Raw genomic sequence first — 17,800 nt, 5'->3', positions numbered from 1 at the left:
CCAGCACTTGGGGGCAAATTCCCACTGGCACAATTTAAGGGATATAAACTGAACTGAGTTCCTCCTGCACACTGCGTAAAGTGACAGGGAATGGAAGTTTGTCAAACTGGGGCACCACCATTCTCAACCTGCACTTAATTTGAACTCTCCAAAGAGGATCTCTCCAGACAGAAGTCACCAAACAAGCTGCCTTTCAAAATACCAGCAAGGGAAATGTTCACAACTGTATTTTTCACCATTTGGCCTATTTTCTCATAACTTGATATTGACTACAGTAAATAAAAACAGTTGAGTCACAGCAGCCCTGGCTTTGGCCGGATTCACTTTTTGATTGCTTGGTGCTCTCAAGCTGCTCCCGTGCTTGGGCAGCAAAAGCTTCTATTATCTTAAATGCAATACCAACAATGGTTTCCATCCATTGCTTCCTTTTCCTAGTGCCATGTAGGAGGCTGAATTCAAGGTAACTTCACTTTTTTCTGTTATTACTCAAACCTAGAATGTTATGGCTCTGAATAAAAAGCAATAAAAAGGTTCATGAAATGTTCATACATATACTTTAACACATGCAGAAAGCAGATTTGAAAGAGGAAGTGGGACATCTTGACAGCATAAGTGCATAAATAAGTCAACTCAGGAAAAGACCAAGTCCAGCAAGCAAACCAAGATCATACTGTGTTGATTTTGAATAGGCAGGCAAATCACTATTTTGACAGGATCACAGCATTCTGCGATCACATTCAATCTATACAAAATCTCTTTCCAGGGAGTATTTTTGTTTCATACGTGCCAGTCATAACCAGTAACTGTGAGGAAATCCTCCGATACTAATGGATTCTTCTCAGCTGGCAAGGAGTGCACACTCAATTTCAATCGTTTACAATAATTACAATAAAAGCCTTCATTACTTTTAATAGCTCCTTTCAACTTAGCAACTAGTACACTATAGTGCCGCTCTGCATCTGTGTTATGATACACTGGAGAAAATGTACTGCTTATGAAGAGTGCTGCAGGAGTTTATATTTTAAAATACAGTTCTATTTGTCACCTTAATATTGATGCTGTTCTGTAGAGAAAAAAAAAAAAACACGCTTCATTTTTATTTTCACAGAATTTGGTACCATCTCTCTGGGACAAACAGAACTAAATAAATAATACATGCTTTTTATTTTATGCTTTGGTTCAATGGCAGAGGAGATAACAACAGAGTGATTTTAGGTAACAAATTGCCCTACAGTTCTGTGGAAGTGGAAACAGAATTGTAATCACTAAGACAAAATACCATGGCTACAACAGACGATAGAAACAAGAGGCAAGGTATACATACCATTTCTTGGATTTTAACCGTGGGGGAGGGTTTCTGGGTATCAGAAAGAGTGCCCTCATGGGATGCATGTCACAAAGTGCTGGAGGACAGAAAACAAAACCAAACACAAACATGTAGGCATTTGCTTAGTTGCTCTCTGTCAATACCCACAGACATTCCCACAATCCCTACCACATATGCATGAATTGTAGATAGCAACCCAGCTGGATGGAATTTGACCAAAATGACAACAATTCTGCAGCTCAACGTGCTAAGGGCAGCCCCGGAAATCAAGGCACACATTAACCTTCAGAATCAATCACAATGGGAACATTTCTGCACAGCTCTCCTCTATTTCCAAGTTACCTAACTTAAGTTTCGCTCAAGAGACAATGGGAGACAATGATGGCAGAAAGGAAGAAAAACAGTAACTGTTACACATAAATTCTTCACTTGCCCTCCTCTCCCATACACAAACAACTAAAGCAGGATGCCTCATTTTCATTCTCCAAACTTGAAGCTTTTCTATCTTCCCAGGCCTGCAGATTTTGAAACACGGAAGTATCAATATGGAAAAAATAAATAAATAAAAAATATTCCCTGCAGAACTGCAATGTAAACCTGAACTCTCTTAATTCAGAGAGAACGGAATTGGAGTCTGGAATTTCTGCCAGACAATTTTTCCTGCTGTGCTGGAGCAGAAGTACCATGGCAGAGCTGACAGAGCAGGGAAGGAGGCTGCCTAAGAAAGGAAACTGAAAGCAAATCCTCCATTTTGATCATCTTCCTATGGCTGACCCCTTGCACCACAGTTCCTGCTCCAATGATCTCTGCAGGAAGGGGAAATGTCTTCCATGCACAAGAAACTCAGGACAAACAGACTGACATGATAGGAATCCAGGTTTCAGAGACAAGAGGCCACAATGCTGGCAAAGAAAGCTCTTGGATGCCCATGGATTCTACTAGATCACCAAGTTTAAGGACAGATTTTTCAGCTGCCTCTCAAGGAGAAGGAGGCAGACCCCACATACCAGTGGACAGTCCAAGGCAAGAGCTATTTAGCATTAACACAGGATTTTTGCTTACTTTCAAAATGCCCCTCTTCTGATTTTACATGAAGAGGGGCCGTGATTTGCTTCAGTGCAAAGATGAAAAAATATTCCTGTCCAATTCCAGGCTTACAAAGCCCACTGAAACAGCCTTTAATTGAGAGCCTCCCAGGCAACTCAATGCTCTGAACAAAAAGGTAATGCAAAAAGGAGGTCAAGTGGTAGCTCAAATGCTGTTAACACAGGGCTGGCTGAGGTGTCCTGGGAGCAGCTCTCATATGGGCATTCATGCAAACTTGCCATTAGAAAGGGAAAAAAACCCAAACCATCAGACCTCCTACAACGTGAATCCAAACAAGAATGTCATGCTTCATTTTATGAATTTTACATTAACAACAGCAATGATCTGGCAGAGGCTGCAAATGAAATGACTGCTTTTTTTTCTGCTTGGAAAATGTCAATACTTCATTTCAATGCAATCATTTCAAGTTTCAAGCTGGGCTCTTGTGTGGTGGTGGCGTTTGTTTATACTTAGAAAGAAATTAATATTGTAGTTTACTCTTAAGTACTTTAGCCTGCTGGGTTTTTTTTTAAATGCAGAGCCAAAACTGGGAGTGGGGGTAAGAATATTTTCCTATATATTAAGGATTTTTTCCAGGTTTCTCCCTCAAAAATATCAATATCAACTCATGAGTGCTCCTAAGCAGTAAGCATAAATAAAGTTCAACATTATGTACTGAAGATGGATTTACAGCTTGAGTCATGCCACTTCTAAGGAAGATCAACACCACCCACTGATGAGTTGAAACAAAAGGAGAAGCAATGTTAGCCTTACCCAGCCTCATAGGAAGGCAATACAGAAAAGATTGCTACAGGTGCTTTTTTCATTACGGTCAAATTTCTCAAGGCTCCACTGCACTTCTCCCTAGCTGAAGTTCCAGTATCCCAGGCCAGACCATACACAAACTGGGACACGCTTCCAAAAGACAGTATACTACCCATAGGAAGGAAGTCTGATGCTTGATTAGCTTCCAAATATTCCTGCTATAGAAATTAAATTACTGCAGTCTGCGCTGTAGTGCTTAAACATTATATCAAAAGTGTTGCTATTTAGGGGATTTTATATTTATAGGGCAAGCAAAACCGAAATAACACGAGGACACTTTCAGAAACCTCAAAACTAGGTTTAGATTACAACAAGCATCTCTTAAGTATACGTTTCAGCTTTACTCAGCCCACTGGAAAAGCACACATATCACTTACGGGGAGCTCCTTCTGCCATTTCTATGGCTGTAATGCCGCAGGACCAGAGGTCACTCTGCATAAAGAGAGACAGACACCATATGTTAGGAGGTGGATTTACCCATTCAGACAGTAAGAGTGCTATTTGCAGAGGCCCTGTAGGTGAGGCTGTAAGGAAATAACAAAGTTGTTTAAATAATAAGCTATTTTTTTCTTTAACGGTATCACAAAATGCTCCTTGCCATATCATACACATTTATAAGCAAATGCATCTCCATATTCATCCAGAGCATGTAAATGATCCTTCCTAAGAACACATGAATGTATTCACATTAGGACAAACAAAAATACATTTGCCCTAAGTCTAAGTCTCCAAAACAACAGATTTTTTTCCTTGTTCCACCCTTGTTTACAAAGGACCAAAAACTTCCCTGTAATAAACTCACAGAATACACTCTTGATATTCCCCCAAGCAGAAGACAAAGAAAATGAAGGACTAAACAAGCTGTGGAGCAAAACCCCAAAACCCAGTAAGTCTTTTTCATTGTCTAAATCAGCAAATAAACAAATACAGATTAGTGGAATATAGCCCTTCCTTGACTTTTTTGTAATTAATGGAAACCAGATAATTAAATAAGCACATAATATTATATAGAGGAATAGCCATTACTGCTAAAAAGATACGAAGCTTCTGTTTGCCTCAATACTTGTGGACGAAGCAAATGCTCTTTCCCTATCACATCAGTTTTGCTTGAAACATTAAGAAGAATCCTTCAGCGAGTCTTTCAAGGTGTCACCTCTGGAGAGTACGTCTGGTTGGAAGCTAACTGCACTTGCTCCTGAATTAAACCCAGGAGTCTCAAATGTAGCTGGAAAAGTCCCAGCAAGGAATGAAATCAAAAGATTCCTTATGGGGAAAAATAGTGGAAGAGGTTGCTGAAAGGAATATAGCCACTCCTATAAAAGACTTGTTCTTATAAAAAACAGTGTCCATTTCTGGCAACAGTACTGATTTTGAACAAATTAATGAAAACTGATGAGCAAACAAGCTCTTCTGTACTACCAGCAGAGAATTTCTAATGGTCCGGCAATTGTACTTTCAAGCCCAGCAGGGCAATCGTTTCTCTTGGTGCAATCCTTCAATTTAAGCAGAACTGCACAGCCTCCTGGTCTTATGGAAGCTTCAACCATCAATTTTCTAAGGGAAGAAAAAAATAAGTAACTAAAAAAGACTACTGCTTCAACACCCCTATGGGGTCCATCAAGAACGATACATGGGTGTGAAAGGAATCCCTTTTCAGACTGCTGCTGTACTAACAACTACAGCAGAGAGTTCTTCTCCTTTGCTAGATCATCTAATAGTTACCTTCCTAATAATCCCATCTGTGAAGATCTAAAGTACTGTTTTTATTTCAAAGAGCTGTTAGTTGTAAAAAGTGATTAAATCAAGACAAACATGATCAACATGATCAATAAATCAAAAGGCATAAAAACACCAAATCAAACATCCAGTGTTTTGTTTTTTAATAAATTTCTACATACTAATATTTAACATTACATCAATCTCAGCAAGTTGATATTCAGCCTTAATATTCAGTATAAGAGCCTAATCATTGCTTTCCCAATCTTTTTGTTGTCTTTCTTGGTTAAAAGTTTGAATGGTAGCATTAATCTAAGTGAAAATTTCTAAAAAAACCTTATTTTCTCATTCTTCCTGCTTTCATTAAACTAAGCTGGGAAGATTTAAGATTACAGGATGCTCTAACTAGAGAAGTTTACCTCTGAATACACATACATAATATCCTTAAGGGTAAAGCAAATACCATCAGACCAATTAATGGTTTTGCAGTAATTAAATCTTTTATCAAGATGCATCTGCATCCAGAAATCAGGAACAGACACAGTGTAAATACCTCCTCCTGCCCTTCACTAGCTCTCCAGACGGTGCATCTATTTAAGGCAACACCTAAAATGCATTGTTCTGGGTTATTACAATAACTGGGGCATATTCAAACACAGTTTATAGGAAAAGCATTATACAAATTGAGAACACAAGCACCTTCAGTTAAACTCTTTTTTTTTGGCTTTCCCCGAGTACCTACAGCACACTGAAGTCTATACCTTATGAAGCTAAGACAGTACATGAGCCATACCTTGTGCCCCCATAGCAAGAATGCACTGCACAAAACAAAATTACTCTTACAAAGCATAAGTCACAAAAAACTGCTGGCATTCATGGATGTTCATAATGCAGTGGGGTAAGCTATTGTGTGTTCACTGCTGTATTTTTTTCTGTTAACATGACTCTCTTACTCTGTAATCATACGTAGCATCTGGATTTTCATCACAGGCAATAACTTCTGGAGCCATCCAGTATGGAGTTCCAATGAAAGTGTTTCTCCTGCCAACTGTCCTGTCCAGCTGAGCGCTCACACCAAAATCCACTGCGAGTGGGAAAAGATTAAAATAAAATCAGAGGGGAAAAATAATGCAGTGATTACTTCTGTATGATGATTTGGAAATAAAACCAGGTGGATATTCCATGTGGGAGGACCATGCTGAAGAGAAACATGATGATTCATACAGAGGCAGCCGACTCCTTGTGTTTCACTTGCAATGTGCTCAGGCCACAAGCCCATGAAGAGACACAGCAGGGTCTCTTCACCTTTCTCCAATCTGTCTGTGAAGCATCACCTCCCCAGAAGGAAATGTATGGCTGAAAAAATACCATCTTGGAGGCTGAGGAAGGACTGTTCTCTTCCTAACTGGTGAAGCTAAGCACAAGACTGTATACACAGGCGGACTCAGCTTCCCAAAGGTACCTTCCATGCTATAGGAAAACCACATGTGAACAAGTCTCCTTTTTGGCTGTCCACCTTTTTTGCTCTGAAGCTGGAGAGTAAGAATAATTTGTTGCTCAGTGAACTGCTCTCTGCTCCATAATGCACAGAGCAGATGCATCACAGGAAGGAAAGATGAGGATTATTCAGGAGGTGATAACTTTGAGCACATCTGCACACGGGTTGCAACAAAGACATTTATTTCATTACCAGAGATTTTCCCTTCCTTTACTTCTCCTCACTCCCAATTCCACTGATGGGATCACATTCAGAACAGTGATATATGCCTTTCGATACCAGAAATTTTGTCTGTCTAGAAAGGCTGCGTCAACTTCACAGAATCCATCATTTGAGTGATACAGACAAACTGGTAGAGACAAGCTCTGTGGGAGCAACAGTTCAGGAGCTACTGTGCTCCACTTTGGACCAAAAGAAGGAAAGCTCTCCAGAGAACTTCCTCCTCTGTCAGGAGGACAGAGTCAGGACATCTTTCTATGCCTCATGCTGCAGGAAGGTGTAATACAAAACAGAAGGGACGTGGGCTGGGTGGGAGGCCTTCAGCATGGCACTATATTTAGCCAAAAAAAGGTGGTGAATGTAGTGTGATGCAAACACAGAAGGTTAAAGTGTGCACTAACTGGAAGAGACAGATTAGAGAAAAAGAAAAAGGAGATTGTCCACTTGTAAAGCAGAGAAGAGCCATGGAATGAGCATGGTTTTCAGCATGCATGCCAGAGGTGGAAATGCATTTTGAACTTCATGCCACTACTTCCTCAAGGACATCATCCAGGTCACATTCCTGTGCCCAGAATCTGAACAGCAGGTGCTGGTTTTAATTAAAACCAAATACAGGAATGATTTCTATCACCTTCCAAGTCCAGGATGAAGGGAATCAGAACGAACCTGTGCCACACAAAACTTGATGTGGACACAAAACCATTCACTCACTAATTCCAGTAAGAAGACAAATAACCCTGAATGAAATGCAACAACTTGCAGAAGGAAATATGTCTGGAGCCTCGATCCACGTGAGAGAAATACAGAGCGTACATGCTAAAGAACATGTTGCAGGGCTTTTGAAGTATGAAATTAATGTGGGAACATCAGGAAAAACAACAAAGTCTAGATGAATCAGGAAGCAGTTGTGCTTGCCTACTTACCGAGTTTCACTTCTGCATTCTCTGTTAACAACACATTTTGCCCTTTGATATCCCTGTGAATCACATGGTGGGCATGAAGATGTGCCAGCCCCTGCAGTAGGGAAAAGAGAGGAAGTAGACAACATTCAGAGTTAGGCTCTTTGTTCAACAGCAGGCAATCTGTGCCTTGCAGCCCTGTAGCCCGTGCTTTGGTGCATGGGTTTGTGCTCAGCAGATACACATGCAATGCAATCCACAGGAGCCTTGTAGCAGCACACCACCCGCTCAGCTTTCGATAATTGAGCAGGGAATAAGGCCCCAGGTTGTATCCATGCTGTGCATACACACAGCTCAGCATCTGCACTGTGCAAACACTTCTCAGCTGTCACTTGGAGGAAGCTCAGCGACCAGAAAGTCTCAGTACAATTACGTTGTGAATGACAGTGGTGTCAGTATAGTTGGTGACATCCGACATACATCGAATCATACTTAAAGAAAGGGAAATTGAGTCCAGGAATGGGGCAGAAAGGACAAAGGAGGAAGCAGCATGATGCAGGTATGTTTTCTGAGAAGAAGGAGGGATCATGGTAGGTTAGCATTTATATTGGAAGGTGATGGAATACTGATAGCAAAAAAAAAGTGCTTTTGCAAAGATGGAGTGGAGTTCTCTTATTTATCTTGACTTATCTTCCATAAATATGAAGGCAGATAATTGTTCCTCAGGAAAAAAAAAAAAAAAAAAGGAGGGAAAAAAAAAAAAAAAGAACAACGAGCATTGTACTTTCCAAAGGAAACAAAACCTCCTGGCATACGGTGCTTTTTGTTGAGACAGCACCTGGATGCATGCCCCAAAGCGTTAGCCATGTGGAGGGAGGGTCAGGGAGGACATATGTTGCATTCTACTCCCTAATGTAATTGGTAGAACAATAGGTAACCCCCTTAGCAACTGCCCATATTTTGGTTTCTCCTCGGCACTCTGCTTGGAAAACTGCAGTCTCCAGTGGGATCATCTTGCCTGTTTGCACTGCCCTCACAGACTTCTAATGTTTTATGAAAAATAAAGCAATAGAACCTTTACAGCTGCAAAAGGTTAAGAGAGTAGTGCTTGCTGCAGAGAAATATTTTCTAACACATGTTCTTCATTAAATGATCATTTATCAGTTTGCCTACATAACCATTGGGCTATTTTCTTTTTTTAAAACACTTAATGAGCAGGACAAAAAAATATATAATCCACAGCTCCTCCTTGCATATACCACAACGAAACAAACTGAATTGTTAATAGCCTTGGTATCCATTCACTGGCTCTTAACACTAAGCATGGCCTTATTTTTTTGCAAGAATGAAGGCTTTTCCATGGCTTTGCACAAGATACTTTTCAAAGCCTTACACTATACTGTCGCAGTCAGGGAGATAATCATATGAATCACATGTTCTCTCTGGAATACAATCTGATCTTACTGGAAAAATACATTCAGGCTCTTGAGGGTTTAGAATGTGACTAAGGGGCAACAGCTTGACCCTCCTGCAGTCCCCAGGTAAGTTCCCTGAGGTCCCTCCGACCACATAGGGATGCATTCAGGAGGCTCTCACCTACATCTCAACCTGCACATATCTTTGGCACTTTAGCTCGTTTAACTTTTTGTTCCACAAGCTCTCTCTTTCTTCACTGACAAACTCAAGGTCAAATCAGGTTTTGCAATGCCTATTTGCAATGTGAATTTTGCATTCCTTTTTTTCAGATATTCCAGTTTCTGCTCGTAAACAATTAAGGCTCCTTTTACAAATGTCTCACAAGAATGAGAAAACAGCTGTAATGTTTTTGTGAAGAAAAACCTTCTTTCATCTTCTCAGCGAGCATGATCCTACCACCTTAAGAAGAATTTATGGTGAAGGCAACATAGCATGTAGCACCTCCAGGTTTGCACAGTTGTACTCAAGTCAAGCATAAGATTGGTATTCTGTATTACAGCAGTTAGCTTTCCTCATACTAAAGCATGCTATCCACTTGACTGGAAGTACGACCATCAGTAGGTATTCATGACGGTAACTTTTATTCCTTCTAGTAAACAACAATTCAAAATGTGCCAGCCCAAACTTCAACAGCCAAACTCTCTCCTAGCAGATGGAGTTTGAGCAAGAGACCACAATCATATGCCTCCATCATTCAAAAAAATCACCAAAACAGAGCCATTGTGCAACGCAGACATCAGCAGCATTGATTTATGCGAGAGCTCCCGGTGGTTTCCTTTAACATAAAGCCCTCGGAACTTCAGTTTTGATGAGGCAATTGAACAGACTCACTGTGTAATGGAATGGGTAGGAGGCAATTTGTTTTACAAAGAAGCATGAGGAAAATCGTACCAGATTTACTTAGCACAGCAAACATGCCAATTCAAAAAACACTTCAACCGTACCAACTGGAAATTAAATATGAGACGTAATTAGCTAAAGCTTCAGTTTTAGAAGAACTGGTAAGTGGCATCCCTCTTTCTGAGGAACTTTTGCAGTGCCTTATGCTAGCACTCTACAGCGCACAACCGCATGCGACGTATCTGCTTGCCCTAGAATGACTGCAGCAATAAGCAATATGTGAGCACACTGCAGCACAGAAGCTGCAACGGCTGGCCTGAGCCAACAGCTCCTTTCCTCCATAGGCTCGATTAAAAGCAGAGAATGAAGGCTGTAAGCAAATTTGGAAAAGCCCATTCTGCACCATCTAGTGTTATGACACTGTTGCAACCTCAGTCTTCTAAAAAAAAAAAAAAAAAAAACTTCTAAGAAAAGCATCTTACAGGCACATGGGCACTGTTTCTCAGCTTTTACAGTAGATAAGGACTCTGGTTCTTAAGCTGCCTTCTCTGTGCAGCACTGCTCTTACAGTACAGCACAACTCACACAGTGTGCGCGCATTTGTGGTCTTGTCCTCACTGCCAGTGTAGGAGATTGAAGTTAAATGATGCACAGCAGACGTCCATCTACTCCTACATGCTCTTCAGACAATGACTTGGCTAACAGGACTGATAGGAACAGTTTCCTGCAGAACCACAAGCTAAGTTACATCCGCAAGATTGCTTCTGTGTTTCTCTGTGCAGTGAACTATTTTCCTTACCCTGAGAATCTCTCTGGAGATGTATGCTATCCAGTCTTCTTTCAGAGTATTCCCTTTCGTGTTCTTCACAAGGTCTGTGATAGAGCCTGCTCCACAAAACTCCATAACAAGCTGCAAAAGAAATACCAGCATGCAATCAACATTAAACACAGTTTCCAGCTGTCTAGCAAAGTAAAATAATCACGCTGCAGCACTGACTTGGGAAACCCTCATGAAGCACAGAATATCATTTATTTTACCTCTCTGCCTTGAAAGTGGATCCAAAACAAATGTCTCCAATGTGTGTCAGACAAACATGGAATATGTCTCACATTAGTTACCACATTTTCAAGGACTGATTTAATCACTGTAATTTAATACTGGGAATCTGGATATGCTCAGCTGTGCAAAATGCATTAGCAGCAACAGAAGTAAGAGCACATCCAGTGCTGAAGGAATCAAGCTGACCACACCATTGCAACACATCTTAATCTATAATTCCCACTTATTTATGGGAGACAAGAGCGTGTACTTGTGTCTGTACGCTGCCATTTCAAACCCGAACTTCAGTCCTCTAGAGGGAATAGATGAGATGTGATGTGAAACGGGTAGAATTTTCAAGTACAGCTTTACTTTCACAGCCACGCATTCCTACTGCTCAGCTCATCTGCCTTGTTCCCATGAAACATGTTACTATCCATCTTTGAAATGGGGAAAAAAATTACTTAAAGAGCAAATACACTGCTAGTAACAAATCTTAGCTCAGCCACCACATTAGCCTACATTATTCAATTCTCTATCTGTTCAAGCAAGCACCAAATTCTATTAGGCAGTCTTTCCATAATGATATTTCTATCATCCTCAAATGATTTGCAAAAGGGAAAGGCTTATGAACATGCTTGAGAAACATCTGCTTACCCACAGTTGGTCATCATGTCCTGGAGGACTTTTCTTAATGAAAGCACCATAATAAGTTGCAATATTTCTGTGATGAGAATATTTCTTTAACATATTAATCTCCAGTTTGATTTCTTCTTCTTCGTCCTTTGGAAAAACAAAAACAAAAAATGTATGTTTAATACACCATGTGCATAAATTATTTTCTTTTATACAAGTAGCTTTTAAAAAGTTGAATCTATATCATCATCATACTTAATAAACAAATCTCCGGTTCATGCTAACAAAATCCTCTTCATTGAGATTGTCTCAAATGGACCCATACTTCTCTAAGTTTATGGTAGTACAAAAAAGAAGCAAAGGATCACAGAATCACAGAATGGCCTGGGTTGAAAAGGATCACAACGATCATCCAGTTTCAATCCCCCCGCTATGTGCAGGGCTGCCAGCCACCAGACCAGGCTGCCCAGAGCCACATCCAGTCTGGCCTTGAATGCATCCAGGGATGAGGCATCCACAACCTCCTTGGGCAACCTGTTCCAGTGCGTCACCACCCTCTGAGTGAAAAACTTCCTCCTAAAATGCACTGGTCTTCATCCAAAACCCAATGACTGTAGTACCTTAAACAAATATGCATGTAACAGACTTCTATTCTATGTAACCCAGAAAACTAAAAAAAAAAAAACAAAAAAAAAAACAGAAAAATCTGTTAATTTACAAGAAGTATTATTTCTCCTTTTTGTTTGTTTGTTTGTTTGTTTGATTGTGAAGATTTCAACTTGTTCTATTTAAATGCCACCAGACCGGCTCAGTGCAGCAGGAATTCCCCTCCCTGCATGAACAAGGCATTCGCCTCACACACAGGTTTCCTCCTCCTCCATCCGGCTCCACAGAGGAAAGGCAAGTGCATCAGGAAAAGAGGGCTGGGAGCCTGACCCGTAAACAGGATGCTGCAATACAAAGGCAGAGGAAGGACTTCCCCCTGCTCGCCCTTGTCAGAGCAGTGCCAAGCAGAGAGCAACTCAGGTGAGAGGAGGCCGTCCTCACCATACATGAGATCAGTGTTAGAACAAACCACACAGCTGTTTGAAAGGGGCAACGCTACACAACCACTTCTTAAGAGCACCAACAATATGCAACTTAAATAATAGCAAGGTGCATTACATGGAAGGATCCATGAGTGCTTCTGAAGCAATGCAACGGCAACGATGTACGTGCGTGAAGACAGCAAACAGGAGAGAAGGAGCAGCCACCATCCCACTCTCCCACCACCAACGCACTCCCTGGCCTTTCTTTAAGCACACCTGGACAGTGTGAGTCCTCACTTAGCCCAACTCAAGGCAAGTAATTAATAGAGAGTTGATTTCCCTATTTAGTTGGGGTGTGTATTTGCTCCACAACCTTCTAGCTTTACATACCCAGGGGCCACTTTTCTGCCTTATGCTGACTCCAGGAAGAAGCTGCTACCCCTGCTCCCCAGCGTGGCAGGCTGGCTGAGATGACAGCGAGTGTTTTGATTATCCTGTATGTCAAAGCTGATTACATTTTAAGCTTTAAACTTCCTTGCAATTTGCAGCACACCAGCAATCAAACATCCTATCCACGACATATGCAGATGTTAATACTAACTACACGTTAACTATTTACATGCGTCGGTACGCATGGCTTTAGTGAAGGAAACCACCGTGTGCTGTAAAGGAAACAATTGTTTGAAATACACCAGCACTGGGATGCAGTGCTTACTCATACATTACTGGGAGAGAACTCCCAAAATGCACCAGGGATAAACTATTCTTAAATCTTCTCATGATGCCTCTTTAAAGTAAAATACTGCGCATTTCTGGAACGCTGAACAAAACAGTAATATTATCTAGTAAATCAAAGTTCCCAGCAAACAGCAGCCCTGGGAAAAAGCATTATTATCAGCATGGCTTGTTGAGCCAAAAGCTAACTTGGGGCTTCCTCAGCTGTTTCTGCTGTCATTGCTGTTATGTGATTTTTTATTTTTTTTTTTAGTCCATATTAAAAAAAAAAAAAAAAGTAATAGTAGAAGAAATATACATGATCACTGCTAGAAAGTACAAGTCTGAGCTTTGAATTTAGGCAAAAAAAAAAAAAAATGCTGCACTGGGAGCTCTGTTAAACATAACAGTTTGGGACTTGATGCTTGGTAGATTACTCGGTATAATTGGATAATCTGCTATTTTGTATTCGCTCTTTATAAGAAAATTATTTCCTACCACCAGCACATAAACACAATGGCTTTTACAATACAATGGGCAGGATGTCCTAAAGGTTGTTCGTGCTTATCTATTATAACAACAGCAGCCAGAATGACGATGCCTAGACAGGATCCATTTCTGAAAAAAAAGTGCAAACAAACAAAAAAATAAACAACCACTAAAAAACACCCAACCCCAAGGGCATACAGAGGTCCAGCAGATTGCAGGCTGTCACTGCTCTGTCCCTTTTCCTTTGTGGCCACGTCAAGGCGCCTACACCACAGCCTGCGGCGACCCTTAGCTAAGATCAGAAACGGTGCTAAACTGCTACTTGAGCTGTCACTGAGCATTTGTCCACAGCAAAAGTGTCTCACCTACGGGTTCAGTCCAGTCTGATTGCCAGCTTACAGGAATAAATAGATTTGGTAACCCTTGCCAGTCTTTGGAGGACTCTGCTTACTCAGCGTGGATCAATAGCTCCCTAGCACCAAGTCCTGAAGACTTTGAGGCAACAGACAGGAGTGACCGTGAGGCTTAATCAGTGTAGAGAATCACAGAATTGTAGGGGCTGAAAGGAACCTCCGGAGACCAACCATCCTGCAGCTGTACTGCTATAGGACAGGAATTGGTATAAAAAATAAAATAGTAAAAGAGCCGAATTGCTGCGTTCCAGATTCAGGACCTTTTTTTTCCAGGGCAGAATTGACTTCATTCCAACATGGACATCTGAAGAGGCCAAACAATATAAACCCTACGGGTGTTTACTTCTCCCCCTAATTACAAAAGGAGGATGAGGTCATCAGCAAAGATCCAGACACTGACTTTGCAGATGTCTTCGCTTGGGTGAGATGAGTCCCACCCAAAAATGTCACCGGATAAGAGCATTTCCGCACAGCTCCGCTCGCAGCCACGTGCGAGGCAAGGCGAGCAGCCTGCAGCCACCCCACAAGGAAAGCACCCGTGGGGCCATCCTGGGACTCGGACACAAAGGCCGACATGGGGGAAGGAAGCTCCCTCGTCTCTGGCCTTCAAAGCTATCCTTGCTGGTACTGCCCAGGATCACAAAGGGAAAAATTAAATCTGACTGAGGAGAGACTGCACTTTCACGAAGGGGTACAAAACTGCATCTTTTTTTCCACTGGAGGCGAGAGGCAGCTGGTGAGCCCTTCCTAGTGATTTTATGCAGCTGGCATCAATTACCACTTTAAGCCATTATGTGCAGATACAAACTCTCATTGAAATATTCTTTGTCTGGGCCTGCGCTGGGGCTGGTGCGAGTGTTTTATACTTCTACATTCACTGTCTGTTTGTGACAGCATGCCTGATTACCAGCAATTTTTGCAGTAAGCTATACTTTTGCAGGAGTCACGTGGTTAAATCAGGCTTGGAGTGGATTTCCTCTTCTTTTCCACTTGTTTCCTTTCCACAATTCAATGGCCACACCAGCACAACACCGAGGAATTTCTCAATGCGAAGCTGCTTTTATCAAAAGGGCCTTCGCCTGGAAGATTACAAACCACATGCACAGAAATCCACCACAGAGCGTGGGGCTTATTCCTAAACACCTGAATTACCACATGACAATTAGCAGCAGGCCAGCTACCCCTCGCTGTGCCGCCTACTGGCTCCCAGTCTGCTCACTGCTGCAGCACCAGGATGCTGTTCTCTGAGGATCCTGCTCGCTGCTTCTTTATCGCAACCACTCATTACTGCAAGAAAATTCTGTTCATTTTTCTGTTTATTATGTAAATCTTGAGAGGATAAGGAATTCATAAGCACTGTACTGGACACCACAGTAGGAAGGGAAGAGATTGGAACAGAAACTCTAGAAAGAAACACAGAATCATAGAATAGCTTGGGTTGAAAAGGACCTTCAAGATCATCTAGTTCCAACCTTCCTACTATAGGCAGGGACACCTCCCCTTAGACCAAATTGCTCAAAACCCCATCCAGCCTGGCCCTGAATGCTTTCAGGGAGGGGACATCCACAGCCTCCCTGGGCAAACAACCTGTTCCAGTGTCTCAGATAATCAAACATTTTGTCCAGGCACCTCAGGATACTGAAGAAAGCAGTCCTGACCTGTCCCTGCTCCACAGCAGCTGTGAGGCCACCAGCAATCTGAACCAGGAGAGTCTGTCTTTGAGAAACAGACTTGAGGAAGATGGGCAGCAGCACTGCTTTCCATGCTCTATAATACATGGAGAGTATGTCAGAAGCTGGGAGGAAGACAACAGTCTAAAGGTACAGCAAGGAAGTACCCCAGGGCATGTCCGTGGTGGTCTTACATTCACTCTCCCTTTGATGGAAGAGTTGCCTCTGTGGTTGCCTCAAAAAAGCAGCTTGTGGTGACTGCCAAGCTTTACTTGTATCTCAACAGATGCCACAGGTAGGGAGGAGAAACATAGGAGACTTACAGAAAATTTTATTTACCCTAGTGAAGGATAATGGACAACATGAATGAGGAAACATGGCCAAGCAGGGTTACAGAAAAACAATGCTTTGTGACAAATGTAAAATCAAGCTTATCTAAGCTTCTGAGTAGCTTATATACTGTCCCAGGTCAGTTTGCAGAGGAACACAAATTCGTCCCTTTGGCAACTTTCCTTTTTGATTTAAGAAGTGAGACAATAAAAAATCTCCCATTACAAATGTCATAAGCTATAACAAAGTGTTTTAATTAATAACACTACCCAGCAGTGGAAACCTAACTATTCAGGCAAGGGGGGAAAGGAAGTCTCTCAGTCTCCTTTTGTCTGCTTTTTCCCATGCCACCACAAAGCTCTGCCAGTCCATATCCAGGGGCTGCACTGCCTGGAGAATGGCTGCTGGTTGCACTGTAATCAGGACTTCAGAATGAGCTCACTCAGCTGGCTATGAACCACAAGCTCCAGCAGCAGCCTGTAGGCTTTGGGACTCTTTCAACTATCAGAGAATTCAGATGCACGCAGGGAGGCATAGAGCAGCATTAGCACTGCTTCTCTGTGAGAGAAGAAAGGGATAACTAAACCACGGTCCCCAAGATGGTAGAAATTGTTTTGCCTTCAACAGGCACCAGAGATGACAGCTCATCCTTTCTTTCACCAACTCACCACCATATGAGAAATAAAAAAATAAAAAAAAGGCAACAGGAGAGGACCATAATCCAGTTTATTTTCCTTTCCCCTCCCTTTCTCTTATAACTTCTGCTCTCTCCCATCTGAAAAAAAAAGTCATGAAAGATTCCAAATGCAAACAAAAACCTTCTTGGATAAATCACAACACCAACTTTTGCAAACTACCATTCTGCTTGTGTGTCACATCCTCTCTCCTCCCTTCTCTCCACACCCGTAATCTGGCTTGCATCCATTTGAAGAAGGATCTGTCCAGAACCGGGAGAGTCTGAATAGTGCCTAGCACAATAGGTGACCTTTTCTGGTATTGGAATCCATAATATACACAGTCGTTAATAAAGTTTCACACACAAGAGGGAAGTTTTGGCACGAGGAGCTGGGGCAGTATTGCACACAGAGCAGTATTCAAACCAGGAGCTGTGGTACTGCCTTCAAGATGGGAAGGAGATCGCAATTTTGGGAGGAACCTAACCACAATAAAAATGAGATTCCAAATGCTGGGCAAGTCCCTGCCAGAGCCTGCCAAGGTAGGAAGTTCATACAAAGAGAAAAGCAGAAGAGCTTGCAGTACTGAGAATGCTATGTGGAGAAACATAATCCTTTCCAACCCCAAAATTGTGTCCGAATTGGGAATAAGATATAAAATAGTTCTTTTTTTTTTTTTTAAAAAAAAAAAAGCACAGGCTTCTTGGGAGGGAAAGCCTAAGCTGTTGAATAGAAAAGACTTTAATCAAGACATGCAGTAAACATTTACAGGTCCATATGCAGTGCCTCCTAAAACTTAATATACAAGAGCCTCCAACTTTGTTACTACAACTCTCTCTCCTAGAGCATTTTATATAGCTTTTGAGCTTTGTTACCCTCAAGGTAAAGACCTCATGCAAGTTTGTTTGCCTTCTATCTCCC

At 41.7% G+C, this 17,800-nt stretch overlaps 1 protein-coding gene across 8 annotated transcripts in view; it reads right to left on the bottom strand.

The window, feature by feature from the left end:
* Positions 1-17,800, bottom strand: part of MAP4K4 (mitogen-activated protein kinase kinase kinase kinase 4) — a 151,648-nt gene that overhangs the window by 47,630 nt on the left and 86,218 nt on the right. For all 8 annotated transcript variants that reach the window (XM_090127652.1, XM_031605192.2, XM_090127671.1 and 5 more), the window contains 6 exons: positions 11,583-11,708; positions 10,686-10,796; positions 7,595-7,685; positions 5,908-6,038; positions 3,616-3,670; positions 1,325-1,403 (listed from right to left, as the gene is read on the bottom strand). In XM_090127652.1, the coding sequence (XP_089983778.1) occupies positions 1,325-1,403; positions 3,616-3,670; positions 5,908-6,038; positions 7,595-7,685; positions 10,686-10,796; positions 11,583-11,708 (593 nt within the window). The remainder of the gene's footprint in view (positions 1-1,324; positions 1,404-3,615; positions 3,671-5,907; positions 6,039-7,594; positions 7,686-10,685; positions 10,797-11,582; positions 11,709-17,800) is intronic.

This window comes from Phasianus colchicus, chromosome 1 (genome assembly GCF_987193195.1).
Source record: "Phasianus colchicus chromosome 1, bPhaCol1.hap1.1, whole genome shotgun sequence".
Lineage (NCBI taxonomy): Eukaryota > Metazoa > Chordata > Aves > Galliformes > Phasianidae > Phasianus > Phasianus colchicus.
The sequence above is the reverse complement of the archived record's forward strand: the minus strand, read 5'-3'. Positions and strand labels throughout refer to the sequence as shown.